The following is a 16,859-nucleotide window of genomic DNA, read 5'->3' on the forward strand; positions in this document are numbered from 1 at the left end:
ATGAGCAAACCGGAAACTCTGGCCAGCTGCATTGCCAAAATGTATGACGGCACCAAGGCCAACACATCAGGGGCCGCATCTGGAGCTGTGAGGAAACCCTGCATAATCCCTGGCTCCGGGATCGTGAACGCTCTGGGAAGCATGGAGGTCAAACTGGTCAGGTTAGAGAGCCACGTGGAGCGGATCGCCTCTGGCCATGCTGATGTTCTCCAGAGGCTGGACATGGTCTGCAAAGGCCTGGGATCCTTGGAAAAAGGCCTCGCCAAGATCCAGAGGACTTTGGGAAGAGAAGCAGAGTTTCAGGCTGTCGATAATCAAACAGATCGCTCGACCTCTTCCAAAGAAGGGGTACAGAACGCATGCTCTGAGGTCGAGGGACCGTGCTGGGAGAACAGGAAGCTGCTCAAGAACCTCACCCAGGAAGGCAAGAGCCAGAGAGAGAGACTTGCAGGTATCGAGGAATCGGTTTCCTCTGTGGACACAATGCTGGAATATATCGCCGAAGTGTTTCAGAGCTCGAAAGTGGTAGAGTTTACTCTGAAAGGAGATGTGCCGTGGAGAATTAAAGGCTTGCTTGGATCAACCATTTCGAACGGGCATCAGGTCAGTCCATTCTGGCTTTCTGTTCATCTTCATTTTAAAAAGTGTCCCCTTGTTACATTTCTTAAGGTGGCAGTGTACAATATCGAAATAGGCTCCGATCCCCCTCCACTGTGTGTGCAGAGAACTCTGCAGAAATTGTCCAACAAATGCCACCAAATTGACTGCTGCCTGTAACTTGTCAACGGTACCTCATGAATGATTGATGATTTGTTTTTGGTAGATTGTGGTTTCCTGCTTCTCCTCCTACCTTGACTCCAGTCATCCAAGAGCCCACGAGTGTCTACATTGTACCCTGTCGAGATCAGTGTTTGACAGCGGTTCAACTTTTAACATGTTGAACCGAACATGCCAATTTCATTTAAAGTATATTAAGGAATTTAAAGTTACGATATTTCCCACCATTAGTATAATTTGCATTCCTGAATTACTCCGACCTTTTCACAGATTTTGATGCATATCAAATGTTGCGCACGCACGCGCACACGCACACACACACGCATGCACACACACGTTAATTGAAACAATGTTTTACCTCAGCCTTATTTGCAATAGGTTGTGAAAATGACGACTTAACTTAAACCAAAATATCCGTTTGTTTACATACTAAGGAAGATATGTGTCGAAGCCAACACCGCATTGTAAGCTTTCTAAAATTGTATTGTTGAGGCTCATTGGTTTCAGTAGGTTGGTTTTTATTATTTGGGGTAATAATATAGAGCTTCGAGGTTTATGATGGTCTTTAAATGTTTTAATAAAATAATTTAGTGTATTTTAATTGAGACCATGCCCAGTTAGTTTTCACCCTTGTGAAATATGCAATAAGAGTCGCTCTTATTTTGTGTAATTAATCATTCATCGTTCACGACGACACTTGTTCGGTGTATGTCCGATGAATAAGCAAGGACTGCAAATGTGAGAGGGCAATCTGTACAACTAGGACCTAGGAAAATTGTATGTTTAAACACGTACAAGACATGCATGCATGACATACAAACTGTCATGCAGGCACGCCGTGTATGTGTGACTGGCAGCCACACTGGGGTTCATTAATAATTCCCCCCTGGGGTCCATGAATTATATTTGATTTGATTAGCGGACAGCCGTTGTAAGGCCATCAGGCTAAAGGAGGAAGGCCTCACTGCTCCAGGGACTCCAGGTAGGAGTTGGGAGAGATGAGGAAAGACTTTGAGCTGGCATCAAGGAGGTTCTACAAAATCATTCAGGTACACAGGAGGCTGAAGCCGGCATCACCTAGCGCAGGGCAGTGAAATATGGACTGTCACTGGGCAGAAGATAAAACAAAGTAGTCTTGCAGCAGGCAGGGACAGAGAGAGAAAAGCTTAGAGTTGCAAATGGCTCTGGAGGTTTGTGGGCTATTTTGGCTAAGGCCATTTATACAGCCTTGCATACACCTCCGTGACAACGCCTGTGGACTGTTTGTTCCAGGTGGTGTGTTCCCACTACCAGGGAACCACACTTCTGCCCCCCCTTAGGAATGCTTGTGCCAGGGTGCTGGAGAGGTGACTGACGCCTGGGTGTTTCCGTGTGCTTTGTGGACCTGGATAAAGGGTAGTGATAGTAGGGACACTGTGGCTGTGTTGTGAGCCCCTGTTATTGATATTGGACAGGATGTCTAAGTGCAGTCTACTTTGGAGAACCTTGAGTTTGGCATATATCTCTTATTGCCAGACGATGTTATCCTTTGAGTAGTGTGGTCAGTATAAAAGTTAGATGTCGGAGGCCTGGCTCTGGTATTTGAGGAGAGAGATTACTGGGTGTGTAGAAGTTCAGACGTTTTACCTAAGGTCTTTCCCTTTGACCCTTTGGCTACGGCTGGTAGGCTGATTCCCTGTGTTTGGGGATGGCTACTGGGCGGTTGAGGCTGTTGATAAGGATGAGCGGTATTGTGTCTATTTTGTCTATTTTCCCAGACTACAGCCTTATAATGTTTGTTGCCAAGCAGACATAAGTATTTTATGTTTAACTCGTGAGAAGGTGTCATTCTCCTCTTAGGGGGAGGAGCAAGAGTACTCCGGACAACAGAAACCAACGCCTTCCATCGCAGTTTCCCCAGAGAAAACGCTGGGGGAGAATGAGGCATTTCAACTTATATCAGGTGATGATGGGTTGAAAGAGCACAATCAAATGTTGCCAAACACATAGTATACGTAAGCTTTAAATTGTCTTAAACCGCACCTGAACAATTACCTATTAACCCCCCCCCCACACACACACACACACTTTTAGCTCTTTATTGGAAATCATAATATCCATTAATCTTGATACTGTGATTTCTCAGTACCACGCCTTCTTCCTTGGTCATTTCTCTACAGATTCCAAAGTGACTTCACAGGAGATCAAGGCGGCAAACCATGACGCTGATGCTTCAATTCAAACTGAGCTGGCTCCTCCAACATCTCCCCATTGTCCACCCACAAGTGTGATTATGGCCAAACAAGTAAATAAAGCCAGTTTTCTGATTAGAGACGCCCCCAGGAAAGGGACTTGTAGATCCAAAGAGGTGACTCTGAATAGCAAGAAGGAACCTGGCAGAGATCAGTCCATTGTGCGGAAGACTCGGGATTTACTGGGAAAACAGGAGACGGCAACAGGTCATGCACGAGATAGGTATGGTATGAGAATGATTTGCATTTAGCTGTTTTTCAATTTAACACTATTCTATTGAGTCTATACTTTCTATTAATAACCATATGTCGTACTGTGTTGCTCCATTGCTGAAGCTTCTTATTAACACTGCCAGGGTAGCCACATATGTTAAGAAATGTCCTGTAATTAAGTCTTGCATTTGATTGTAATATTTCCGATAATTAACTTTTTTACTGTCCTATAGACCCTCTGACGCAAATTCAGAGGATCTCGCAGGAGTGATTACCAAGGAACCCAAGTTTCCCGTACCTGCCTCCCTATCAAAAACCAAGGTCAACGCGCTGAACACCAAGCAAAGTGTTGTTTGTGAAACCATCTCTGTCACTGCCAATGAGCAAGACCAAAGCTCCAGCCATGAGACACCAGCGCTTGAAGAAGTATCTACAGAACTGAGTCCCAACAGGTGTTTGTGGCAAAGGAACACGAAGGTGGAGGCAGACAAGGGGAAGAATTCCTTTGTTCAGATTGAAGGAGTTCTCAGTGAGCCAGGCTCTGTGCAGCAGACCACCCAGCTACAAACAGGGGTACACAAGGAGTTACCAAAGCCTCCTGCTCCGGAAACGGTCTCACTCGTTGGTAGCTTAACAGCAGCCACAGCCCTGCCACATGCTGTCATAGGTGAGGGGAACTTTCATATTCACAATTTGCATTAGGAATATGGCAATATCCATAATCCGTAATCCTATTTGTTGCTTAGTGTGAACAGATTTAGAATTTTTACTGTACGTCATCCAGTGAGCGTGTCTTTCAAAATACAACCGTATTTGTTCCGCATTTGGTATTTCGGTAGAGGATAAAGGGCCTTCATTTTGAAACATTTCAAAATGTTAATCCGGACATTTGCTTGAAAACACCGTTTTGGACAGCTGTACATCCATTAACATGTCATAGTTTATTTTAATGAACTGGCACATCTTGTTCAGTAGTGAAAGCTCTACACTAATGATTCGATGTTTGTTTCATTGCCAGATGACTGTCCCCCTGCCTCTGCCCCCTTCCAACACCGCATTGTCACTGCCAAGCAGGTCCCCATGGGCTCCTACTACAGCATCATGCCCGATGAGGTCCTTGGAGGGTGCGTTCACTTACCTGCTGCTGGTGTCCTTAATGTGAATGAATGAAAAATACAGATGACGGCTAAAGGCACACGCACTGAAAAAAGAGTGGCCCATTCATTTTGTTAACACTTTATAATAAATTTAAGTCAAATTGACAAGTAATTATTATTAATTAACAAGTTTGTTCGCACAAGTTTTTGTGTAAAATCCTGGCGGGGGCATTCCAGCTTCAGGTGAAAGATGCTTTTGGTGTGCATTTGAAATGAATAATCAAAATACTGTTGTCCTTTTTCAGACTAATTGTTGGTTTCATGCATATGAAATGCACTACTAGTATGATATATCTAAAACACAGTACACATGTTTATTTCTAATATGGTAAAGGGTCTCCAATTGCTGTCAGTTTGGTATGCATTTCATTATCTGCACTATTTGGCTAGAAATGCTCTGGACAACATCAAGAATCTCCTGTTAGCTCTCCTGTTCCGCTGCCCACATTGTCGGAGGAGATAGATAGCAGGTACCAACACTGGGCTCTCATTGGCTATGTTTAGACACTGGCTGCGGCAGTGAGGTTATTTTTGGTTGGAGTGTTGACAGGGCTCCATTGTAATCGTCTGTTGTAGGGGTCAGCACCTTTTAAAGAGGGGATAGCACGTGTACGTAATGCACATACATGTGCATAGTGTTACACCACACTAGCTGTAGAGCTCCTCTAAATGGAGCTTCAAGCCCGATGCATGAGGTACACTCGTCCTCATGTCGATACACAATATCTGCCTTCTCTTTCCCAGGGGCAGGTTTGGTCAGGTCCATAAATGTGCGGAGCTTTCCTCAGGTCTGACCCTTGCTGCCAAGATCATCAAGGTCCGGGTAATGAGGGAACGAGTGAGTGAGCAACAGCAGGCCTATAGTTCCCTCCCCCCCGCCCCCCCGACACCCTCACTACCTACAACATTCTTGTTGCCTCCATTTATAGTCAGACTGGCAGGACTCCAGCCCCTTAAAGAACTCATCAGTGAATGCAATTCACTCCCAACTTTTAATAAAGTGTGGCAAATGAAGCTGGTAAAAGGAGCCTGTTGGTCAAAGGATGAGGAAATCTTCTCATCAGAAGATATTCTAGTCCGGTCACAATAGGTGAAGCATAAAAAGAGTAGTTTCCATTTGTATTCATTTGTTTGGATTTTATGCATTTTTTTTAATTGTTTATTGATCCTCACAGCATTCACTCAATCTCAAACCCTTTCTTCTGCAGTTCACAATCATAACTGAATTATCATTGATAAGAAAGCATGCACCTTGGATGTAATGTATCCCTCTCTTTCTGTGTACTGGACTGTCTTCCATTTACTGTCACAGGATGAAGTGAAGAATGAGATCGGGGTAATGAACCAACTGAACCATGTGAACCTGATTCAGCTCTACGACGCCTTCGAATCACGGACAAACCTGATATTGATCATGGAGTAGTGAGTTATCCTGCACAGTTTAAAGCCAGTCAGACATGGTCCTGATGTGTTTGTTGGGCAATGTGTTATTCAAGCAATGGTTCAACAGTGACTGATCATTTGTCTTTTAGCGTGGAAGGCGGGGAACTGTTTGACCGCATCGTGGATGAGAACTACAAGCTGACCGAGTTAGATGCCATTGTGTTTACCAAGCAGATATGTGAAGGGGTGCAGTACCTACACCAGCAGTATATCCTGCACCTTGATCTCAAGGTAAAACCCCATTTGGATCATTAACATGCAAAACAGGATCCCGTTGCAGCTGTTTGCAAAATTGTTCATGTTGCCTTTGTTATTGTGCAACAATGTTTTACAAGCTAGGGGTGTCAGATGATACTTAAGATTTACAAGTTTCATTAACCTAATGCTCAATTCTAATTGTTTTGCCAAGGTCTTTTGTGTTCAGTTGTTCACGTTAGGCCCCAGTCTGTGGCAAGAGAATTTTGAAACTAATATTAATATTGCAGTACAAAAATATTTTCTTTAAATAAACACACAAAGAAGATGTTTCTTGGGTTTGTGACCCTGTTTGATGTTGATGTGTCCGACAGAAATGTTTGTACTTCTCTTTTGATTCAAATGTAATCCATTATAATACGTAAATACGTACATAAGCCCCATGCCCTGCAGTGGTTAAACTCTTGTCTGGCTAGAATCAGACATATGTAATCTCTAGAATGACAAACAAAATATCAAATTCCAAGCTTTAATGTGTGTGTGATTTGTGTCTATGTGATTTCTCTCTCCTATCTTAGCCAGAGAACATACTTTGTGTGAGTGCTACAGGCAATCAGATCAAGATCATTGACTTTGGGCTGGCACGGAAGTACGTACAGTATATAGACCTGCATTCAACATGCTAACAGCTTAACAAGGCAAAAACTCTAAATAAAAGAAATAAGTCTGTTTTTAAAATCTCTTGTAAGATTGAAACTAATACTTTTGTTAATTTGGGATGATGTTCCTTCCTGTACATATCCAAGGTTCCGACCACGGGAGAAGCTAAAGGTTAATTTTGGTACCCCTGAGTTCCTGGCCCCTGAGGTGGTCAACTATGACTTTGTCTCATTTCCCACCGACATGTGGAGCGTTGGCGTGATTGTGTATATGCTGTAAGTGCCGGCACACAAGACACACAAATAACTTAACGACAAATTCCTGTGAATGTGGACAGATACAGTTTATACCCCTGCCCCCTTCCCTTTTGTACACGAGCACAACATTAGATATCCAGTGAGAAGTTCAGCTGTAGTGGCTAAAGCTACAGGTTAAAGGTGACATATTACACCAGGTGTGAATTTGATTAGCCGTTACAAGACGTTTTGAAAATCGGCCTCTTCTGACATCATAGGTGGGCGTGTCTATCTAGATGTATGATGAATAGATGAGCAACGTTTGCTACAGTCCAATGGGTAGGCTGGTAGACTGATCTATCCAGCAGACATCTAGGTGTACACGCCCACTTGTGAGGTCATAAGGGGCAGATTTTCAAAACGGCTTGTAATGGCTAAACACACTCACAATTGGTGGAATGTCATGGGACCCTTAACTTCACGACAACTTCCTGTGAATATGGATAGATACAGTTTACACCCCTGCCCCTAACCTCCCTTTTTTGCACACAAGCCCAACATAAGATATCCAGTGAGAACTTAAACTGCAGTGGCTAAAGCTACATGTTAAACGGTGAATATCTCGCTGACATTTGATGGCGGACAATGCTACATTGAATGCTGTCCGTATATCAGGCTTGATTTGGTCCGTAAATTGTCTCATTTGACCTGTGAAATGCACCACCATGTGTCCGTCATTTTTACATGTCAGATACATGCCCTATATATATTGTAAACTCCCTCACTAACAGACTATAATCGCAGAGCAGTCAGCAGCCACTAGCTACTGCTTGTGCATACAGTCTTAATTTCTTGGTAATTTTAAATATAAAAAAATAAATAACACAAATAATACAAAATCTACAGTATATTAATAAACACTTACAATGCATGTATGCACAGAGACAGAACGTCTAATGGTTTTCGGTTGCTTTCTAGTCTAAGTGGTCTCTCTCCTTTCCTGGGAGACAATGATGCCGAGACCATGAACAACATCCTCCTTGGCCAATGGGAATTCGACAGTGAATGCTTTGAAAATGTCACTAGTGAGGCCAAAGACTTTATATCCGAACTTCTCATCCCAGCCAAAAGGTAACGTAAGCATAAAGACCCGCGCTCTATTTGTGCTAAGGCTTGTCAATCAAAAAGGGACATCTTTAGCACAATTGTGAGCTTGGCAGTTATGTCTTTTTTTGTGTGACAGTGGACGACTGAGTGCTTCTGGGTGCACAAAACACAGGTGGTTGAATAAGCTTGAGGAGAAAGCCAAACACCATCAAGTAACATTGAAGTCTCAGATCAAACTGCAGCGCTATCTGGCTGCTCAGCGCCAATGGAAGGTACGGACACACACACTTGCATAGTAATATTAAGCATCATAGTGAAACTAAATTCACGTTTCTCTTTCTTTCTAGAAACATTTCTACGTGGTAACCGCAGCTAACCGATTGCAGAGGTTCTCTCAAGCTGCCAATGCGGTGTAGGCTCCTGCCATTACACTTTCAAATCCATCCAGAAACTGTTACCACTTTTGTCATTTAAACCTGCACTATGTATATTTTCCCGTTAGCAGCCCCTAGTGGCTTGAGTTGATGCTACAGAGTTGTAGCCATATCTGTTTTTCTCATGACAGTTAGTCAGCTGAAAATGTTGATGCTTCTTAATGACTTCACAACTCACGTTATTTGCTAAGGAAACCAGGTAACTGATTAGATCGATTGACTGAAAAATATTCAATATTTTTTTTATTTAGTAGCAGTAGAAATGTTACATAGTGGAGGTTTAAATCATAGGCGACCCATTTCAGATGGAAACATTTGGCACATTATCGTGGGTTTATTCTTTCGAGTTGTAAGTTCTGCCTATGTCAATGTATTTTTACTTTTGTTTAGTTCAAATATATTATATTGTACAGCACACAGGGTTTACAACTGTTTAGCCATAGAAATATAGTAATAATATAAGTGTAATAAAATCTGTCATCTGAATCATAATTCTCAAAATGTCATTTTTCCAAATGATTAGCCGTCTGTCTAGCTCCTCACTCGACACAAGAACCATATCTGTTCACACCAATCAGTAGCCAGTTTAGTCAGATCCGTTTGCAGACCTAGGCAAGAGTCATATTACACAAGGTGGTTAGGTGCAGGTGTTGGTCATGTGGTGTGTTTGGGGTTGCACATTATGGGAGTATGTGTTGTTGAACATGATGGGAGACTGTGTTGTTGTACATGATGGGAAACTGGTATCCATGTAGCCAGAGAGGCTGGATATCTCATGAATGAGGAAGAGTGAAACTGAACGCACAAAGCAAAGGAACCCTTGACTCGATCCTATTCAATCCTTGCAATCAACGTCCAACTGTAACCTCATATTTCCTTTGAAAATAAATGTTTGATTTGATCGTATTCTACATGTAATTTCATGCTGTGGTCGTGCCCAGCTAAAGTAAGGTGTTTGCTGTCCCAACTGTTTTATCTTCTTATTACTAGTAGACTAAAGCTATCGTATATTCCCATCTAATTCATCCAATATATATATATAAAAATTGAAGTTTAAAGCCCTTTTGCCTATACGCGTCATATTTTTTTCCGTCAAGATGCTAATAAGTTTGATTTACTTTTTTTTTTTTAATGATTCATCTGTGCAATTTGCTAGATGGAAACATTGTCTCCTTGTTTTCAAATGTTTATAGGCCAAATGTCTTCATGAATTTGGACAATGTTGTCAATTGTGAAATAAAAATTTTGATACCACTTTTGACACTGTGAAATGAAATAATGGCGATAGGTCGTATACAAGTGCATATGGATATATATACGATAACTGGGTGTACGGGGGAGGTGTCCATAGCAATCACCATAGCAACCTTGATAGCCACGTGACATGGACAAAAAGAATAGGCCAAAAAAACAGGCATATCACATGTTTAGAGCCGTTATTGTAGCCGTTAAAATCGTATTGTCTTCACGTATCCTTAACTAAAGAGTGTACACTTCTGAAGTCAAAAAAAAAACACTGAAATGCATTGGTTTAAATGTCGTTCTGTGTAGCACGTAAAACACGATTCAACAGATGAAAAATAGATATCTTTCATGAGCATTAGCACGAAATCGCATGATAAGCTGTTCGTCTCGTTTTCTCAATTTAACAGTTGTTTTTCAATCAGGCAGAAAAAGCAGGTAGGAATCGCGATTTCTAGTTTTCGACGACAGTTCGATTGACTAATCATTAGTAATGTGAAGCACCTTGAGGCTCTGGGGACGTGGAACGTCACCTCGCTGTGGGGAAAGGAACCGGAGCTTGTGAGGGAGGTGGAGCGCTATCAGTTAGATCTGGTGGGGCTTACCTCCACGCACAGTCTCAGCTCTGGTACCGTACTCCTGGATAGGGGTTGGACTCTATTCTTCTCCGGAGTTGCCGAGGACGTGAGGCGCCGGGCGGGTGTGGGGATACTCATAAATCCCCGGCTGAGCGCCACGGTGTTGGCGTTTACCCCGGTAGACGAGAGGGTCGCCTCCCTGCGCCTAAGGGTTGTAGGGGGGAAAACTCTGACTGTTGTTTGTGCGTATGCACCAAACAGAAGTTCAGAGTACTCGGCCTTCTTGGAGACCCTGAATGGAGTCCTGTATGGGGCTCCAGTAGGGGACTCCGTAGTTCTGCTGGGAGACTTCAACGCCCACGTGGGCAACGATGGAGACAACTGGAGAGGCGTGGTGGGGAGGAACGGCCTCCCTGATCTAAACCCGAGCGGTCGTTTGTTATTGGACTTCTGTGCTAGTCATGGATTATCCATAACGAACTCCATGTTCGAACATAAGGGTGCTCATAAGTGTACCTGGAACCAGAGTACCCTAGGCCGAAGATCGATTATCGATTTCGTGATCGTGTCGTCTGATCTGAAGCCGCATGTTTTGGACACTCGGGTTAAGAGAGGGGCGGAACTGTCAACCGAACACCATCTGGTGGCGAGTTGGATCAAGGAATGGGGGAAATTTCCGGACAGACCTGGTAAGCCCAAACGAGTAGTGCGGGTAAATTGGGAACGTCTGGAGGAAGCCCCCGACCTAGGTACCTTCAACTCACACCTCCGGCAGAGTTTTTCTGGCATTCCTGTGGAGGTTGGGGGCATTGAGCCGGAGTGGGCGGTGTTCAAAGCCTCCATTGCTGAAGCTGCGGCAGCTAGCTGTGGCCTCAGGGTCTTAGGCTCCTCAAGGGGCGGTAACCCTCGGACACCGTGGTGGACACCGGTGGTCAGGGAAGCCGTCCGATTGAAGAAGGAGGCCTTCCGGGATATGATATCCTGCAGGACTCCTGACTCGGTTGCAGGGTACCGACAGGCTCGAAGAGCTGCAGCTGCTGCCGTGTCGGAAGCTAAGCAGCGGGTGTGGGAGAAGTTCGGAGAGGCCATGGAGAAGGACTTTCGGTCGGCACCAAAGTGTTTCTGGAAGACTATCCGGCACCTCAGGAGGAGGAAACAGGGAACCATCCAAGCTGTGTACAGTAAGGATGGGACTCTGTTGACCTCAACTGAGGAGATCGTCGGACGTTGGAAGGAACACTTTGAGGAACTCCTGAATCCGAATAACACGCCCTCTATGTTGGAAGCAGAGCTCGAGGTTGATGGTGTTTCGTCGTCAATTTCCCTGGTGGAGGTCACTGAGTTAGTCAAAAATCTCCGCATTGGCAAAGCCCCAGGGATTGATGAGATCCAGCCAGAAATGCTAAAGGCTCTTGGTGTTGAGGGGATGTCATGGTTGACACGCCTGTTCAACATTGCGTGGGAGTCGGTACAGTGCCAAAGTAGTGGCAAACCGGGGTGGTGGTTCCCCTGTTCAAAGAGGGGGACCAGAGAGTGTGTGCCAATTACCGGGGTATCACACTTCTCAGCCTCCCTGGTAAAGTCTACTCCAAGGTGCTGGAAAGGAGGGTTCGGCCGAAGAGGAACAATGCGGTTTTCGCCCCGGACGTGGAACTACGGACCAGCTCTTCAATCTCGCAAGGATCCTGGAGGGGACCTGGGGGTATGGCCATCCGGTCTACATGTGTTTTGTGGATCTGGAGGAGGCGTATGACCGGATCCCCCGGGAGAAACTGTGGGAGGTGCTGCGGGAGTATGGGGTAAGGGGGTCTATCCTCAGGGCCAATCTCTGTACTCCCAAAGTGAGAGCTGTGTTCGCGTCCTCGGCAGCCAGTCAGTTTCGTTCTCAGTGGGTTTTGGTCTCCGCCAGGGCTGCGCCTTGTCACCAATCTTGTTTGTGATATACATGGACAGGATATCGAGGCGTAGTAGTGGTAGGGAGGGGTTGCAGTTCTGTGGTCTGAGGATATCGTCACTGCTTTTTGCAGATGATGTAGTCCTCATTGAATCATCGGCCTGTGACCTTCAGCACTCACTGGATCGGCTGGCGGCCGAGTGTGAAGCGGCTGGGATGAGGATCAGCACCGCTAAATCTGAGGGCATCACTCTTAGCAGGAAACCGGTGGATTGCTTACTCCGGGTAGGAAATGAGTCCTTAGCCCAAGGAGTTCAAGTACCTCGGGGTCTTGTTCGCGAGTGAGGGTACGATGGAGCGTGAGATTGGCCGGAGAATCGGAGCAGCGGGGGCGGTATTGCGTTACCGCAGAGAGCTGAGCCGCAAGGCAAAGCTCTCGATCTACCAGTCGATCTTCGTTCCTATCCTCACCTATGGTCATGAGGGTTGGGTGATGACCGAAAGGACGAGATCGCGGATACAAGCGGCCGAGATGAGTTTTCTCAGAAGGATGGCTGGCGTCTCCCTTAGGGATAGGGTGAGAAGCTCAGCCATCCGTGAGGAACTCCGGGCCGCTGCTCCTTTACTTAGAAAGGAGTCAGCTGAGGTGGTTCGGGCATCTGGTAAGGATGCCCAATGGGCGCCTCCCTTGGGAGGTGTTTCCGGCACGTCCAGTGGGGAGGATACCTCGGGGAATACCCAGGACTAGGTGGAGAGATTTTATCTCAAGACTGGCCTGGGAACGCCTCGGGATCCCCCCGTCAGAGCTGGTCAATGTGGCCCGGGAAAGGGAAGTCTGGGTCCCCCTGCTTGAGCTGCTCCCCCCGCGACCCGACCCCGGATAAGCGGATGAAGATGAGATGAGATGAGACCTTGAGGTTACTTTCCGTATGAAATGTAAAAGAAAATAAAGTTGGACTCAACACTTTTTTCACAATATCGGATGCTGTTGCACCATTCAGAAATATGGGCCTGTTATATGAAAATGACATCTGAACTTGAACTTACACATAGGAACAGAACGGAATTTGCAGGAGATATGCATTTCCTTATGAGGACAATGTGGATTGTAGTTATACCTCGCAAAGCATATGTTTTTATACTTTTATTTTCTTGTCATCTGCACAGGGAGGAGTTACGGAAAACAGTCATCATATCCATTAGCTTCACAGCAAGCATATGGTCAAACTAGAATCCATGTAGTTACACACAGTGAGTACAAATTTAATTACAAAGTAAACATTTTACATGGTGTAAAAATAAATTCTTAAGTCACAATGTTTTTTTCCTTTTTGTTTGTTTACACAGTACATCACTATTCCATAAATGCGTGTATGTTTGGGATAATATTTAAACAAACAAAACGGACCACTAACAAATGGTCCAGTCAAGACGGATCTAAAGCAGCACTTTCTCCCCCTGGTGGCCAAACTGTAGGATTACAGTGTCGAGTGGTAGGTGCTCGGGACATTTTTCTTGTTTGATAGATAGAACAAAGATGAACCAGGGTAAAAGGGTTACTTAAACAATAGTTTAATGATATTAGTCGTAAAATAGATGGTAGTATAAACACCAGGGTATGAAGCCATGTCCTATAGACGACATTGCTAGTGTGACACATGAAACTTTAAATATCCATATAAAGACGAAGAACACACTGAAAAAGGTACTTCATGGAACCATTTTTTCACATTAGTTACCAGACCTTTCCGGTACTGTATATACATAGTGCAAAGGACACACTTGCTGTCGATCGCCACACACATACACACTACCAACACACTTTTATGGAAGAAACGGCATCTTGTAGCCCAGACACAGCGTACCCAATTATTAAACTACTGAAGACGTTTCATCATCCAAAAAGCATAATACTAAGTACATTGCCTTGTTCCATCTGCAGGGCTTCATATTGCATATGGCCCTACACGCGGTCTCCATAGCAGTCACTGCATGGCATACAGTTCACTGAACGCCTCACCATCAAATACTTTATTGAATTAGCTTCCAACGGACACACCACAGTTGTTCCTATATGGCTTAACAAACAAGGTGGTCATGTTCTAGAACACTTCAAAACAAAAATAAAATACGCGTATATTTACACGTTTCCGGTCACTACCAGTGCTGAAGTAGTCCCTATGTATGATGGCCTCATCACAGCGCGCCTAAATTTTGCCCAATCCCAATGAGAGCATATCTTGTCCCTAGGGTGTGAGCAGCGAGAGGGGTCGTTTGGTGGTGGATATGGCAGAACAAAATATAATACATCTGTCTACGTCAACGATGTGACAGGAGTGGTTTAATAGTGTGTGTGTGTGTGTGTGTGTGTGTGTGTGTGTGTGTGTGTGTGTGTGTGTGTGTGTGTGTGTGTGTGTGTGTGTGTGTGTGTGTGTGTGTGTGTGTGTGTGTGTGTGTGTGTGTGTGTGTCCTCTGCAGGTCTTATTAGGGACAGAGCAGAGTTAACCCAAGATGGAAACACGACAAGACTGCAGACGGATTGCAACACCACTCCACACTAAAACAAAGAATCATTTCACACCAGGCACGGCCAAATAGAGCAGACGTTACAGGTCATTTTATATACAGATACAAGCATCTTGAACCATTAGTGGGTCAAATTGACTTGTTTGTTTATGTAACATATTAATGAAAATAAAACGATAAAAAAAAAGGACACAACTTCTAGATGGGAGTGAGTTTCACTTGAGTAAAACCCGAGTGCTAATATCCTGCTGAATTAAAAAGCATCACAGCAATAGTGCACACATAGATATCCTTTCCTTCTTGAATTGGTGAGAAAGGGGGGGGGGGGTGAGGAGGGGGGTGAAGAAGCTGCAAATAAGTCAAAGAAATAAAAATGATGGAACTGCATATTGTCAGAACATAAAGCTAATCCACACGGCGGGACGCTAGGTCTCGTAGTAGCAGCTAGCGCCCAGCTACAAACAAACTGGACCCACACTCACGCAGCTATATATGCACACGTATACGCAAACAGAGACCGTAAACTTAGTGAACTCTGTGCTCTGAAGGGGAGAGACGCATGAGGGGTGGAAGAGAGGAAGGGATCCGGGACAGAGCCCGGGTCCCCGTCAGTGGAGCCCACCGTCTCTCTCTCTCGCTCTCTCTCTCACCTCTCGGTAGTCCTCTGATTCAAGTGTAAACAGGCAGTGGGCCAGTTCCTCTTAAGAGACGCACGTGTTGGAAAAAAGAAACGGAAGAAAACGAAAATAGGGAAAAGTCAGGTATTCGCAGATCAGAAAACGAAAGGGAATCAAAACAAAAGGAGAAGGACGAAGGTGTTGGGTTGTGTATTTGTGACTGCCTTAGGTTTGGGTTGGGCTGCCCCTCTGTCTCTCTGTAGAACCTCAGCCTGCTGCGTGCGGTGGTGGAGGGGGTGTGTGTGTCCGTGTGGAGCGGACACACACGGTGGGTTCGCTGGACATACCTGAGATAATGTCTGGGTGTCTGGAGACGGGGGTGAAGTCGCCCTGGACACGACGGAAAGAGGATGAAACGGATGAACGAAAAAAAACAGACAAATAAAAATCAACCGATAAAAAGGAAAGTCTGAATCGAGAGAAGAACAAGGAGGAGTCGTCGCGGGATCAACCCGCCTTCTTCTTGGTCTCCGCCTGCTCCTCGCCTTCAGCCCGCTCATCCGGGAGGTCGGCCGACTCGATCTCCTCCTCGCTCTGTCCCGCCGTCTCCTCGTCCTCCTCGTCCTCCTCATCCGTGCTGTCCTGGTCCTTTCCCAGCTGCAGGTTCTCCAGGGTCTTGGAGACCCAGGACTCGATGCGGCTGCTCAGCGGCGGCACCTCCACCGAGATGGGCTCCGGCGTGTAGTCCTCCTCCTCCTCCTCCTCCTCGTCCTCCTCCTCCAGCATGCCCGGCACCAGGGTGGAGGTGGTGGAGGTGATGGACGAGTGCAGCTGCTCCCGGCAGCTGCCGTCCAGGGAGCCCGTCTCCGTGCTCTGCTGAGAGGCCAGCTCCAGCCGGTCGTCCACGCGGCCCTCCTCCCGCTCGCCGCCGCCGCCCGCCGCCGACGCACTCCCCCTGGGCTGCGGCGCGGGCGACGCCTGGGTCACCACCTGGCTGCTGGTGGTGGTGCTGCTGGTGGTGGTGCTGCTGCTGCTGGCGGTGGCGGCGGCTGGGCTGTGGTGGTCCTTCTGGGAGGCGGCGGCGGCGGCGGCGGCGTTGGAGGTGGGGGCGGGGGCCAGGCGGCTAGGCTCAGCCTCGGCAGGCTCCTGGGTGTCGGACGTCTCCACCATGCTCCTCCAGTTGGTCTCTAGAGCGGAGCAGAGACCCAGCCGGGGGGACGTGTTGGTGATGACATGCACTGCCTTGTAGGGCTGTGTCGTTCATCTCATTTTGATAGCGATTTCGATTTTTGGGTCAAACGATCACCAAACTAAAATAATCGAGTAGAAACTATTATTATCAGAAGATATATCTATATAGACGCTTATAGAAATCGCAGAGAAGGCGGCTACATATTTGTACATTATTTTCGACATTTTCTATTTTTTCTCAGTTCCAAAGTGTTTTTTTGGAGAAAAATGCTGAATAAGTGCATTATGTTTTCAAACTCATAACGGAGCAGCCCGACTGCTTTGTGTGGTACTTGAAAGGGGGTCGTTACAGCCTGGT

At 45.8% G+C, this 16,859-nt stretch overlaps 2 protein-coding genes across 10 annotated transcripts in view; one reads left to right on the forward strand and one right to left on the reverse strand.

The window, feature by feature from the left end:
• Nucleotides 1-14,922, forward strand: mylk3 (myosin light chain kinase 3). 2 transcript variants are annotated; one of them, XM_060071934.1, is made up of 13 exons: nucleotides 1-603; nucleotides 2,617-2,719; nucleotides 2,937-3,231; nucleotides 3,455-3,888; nucleotides 4,240-4,345; nucleotides 5,123-5,216; nucleotides 5,691-5,800; nucleotides 5,911-6,052; nucleotides 6,595-6,665; nucleotides 6,823-6,951; nucleotides 7,891-8,043; nucleotides 8,156-8,291; nucleotides 8,367-14,922. In XM_060071934.1, the coding sequence occupies exons 1-13, from the start codon at nucleotides 1-3 to the stop codon at nucleotides 8,433-8,435; spliced, it is 2,445 nt and encodes an 814-aa protein (XP_059927917.1). In that variant the 3' UTR covers nucleotides 8,436-14,922. The 2 variants fall into 2 exon arrangements, with proteins under 2 accessions (XP_059927917.1, XP_059927918.1); XM_060071935.1 differs by having other exon boundaries at nucleotides 5,123-5,195.
• Nucleotides 13,297-16,859, reverse strand: part of secisbp2l (SECIS binding protein 2-like) — a 21,579-nt gene continuing 18,016 nt past the window's right edge. For all 8 annotated transcript variants that reach the window (XM_060071931.1, XM_060071930.1, XM_060071929.1 and 5 more), the window contains exon 18: nucleotides 13,297-16,497. In XM_060071931.1, coding sequence (XP_059927914.1) covers nucleotides 15,818-16,497 — 680 coding nt within the window. In that variant the 3' untranslated portion in view covers nucleotides 13,297-15,817. The remainder of the gene's footprint in view (nucleotides 16,498-16,859) is intronic.

This window comes from Gadus macrocephalus, chromosome 14 (genome assembly GCF_031168955.1).
Source record: "Gadus macrocephalus chromosome 14, ASM3116895v1".
Lineage (NCBI taxonomy): Eukaryota > Metazoa > Chordata > Actinopteri > Gadiformes > Gadidae > Gadus > Gadus macrocephalus.

Coding starts and splice junctions, on each gene's coding strand:
- mylk3 (XM_060071934.1), top strand. CDS start 1: ATGAGCAAACCGGAAACTCTGGCCAGCTGCATTGCCAAAATGTATGAC. Junction 5,801..5,910: donor CTGATATTGATCATGGAGTA/GTGAGTTATCCT, acceptor TTTGTCTTTTAG/CGTGGAAGGCGGGGAACTGT. Junction 8,292..8,366: donor CTGCTCAGCGCCAATGGAAG/GTACGGACACAC, acceptor CTTTCTTTCTAG/AAACATTTCTACGTGGTAAC.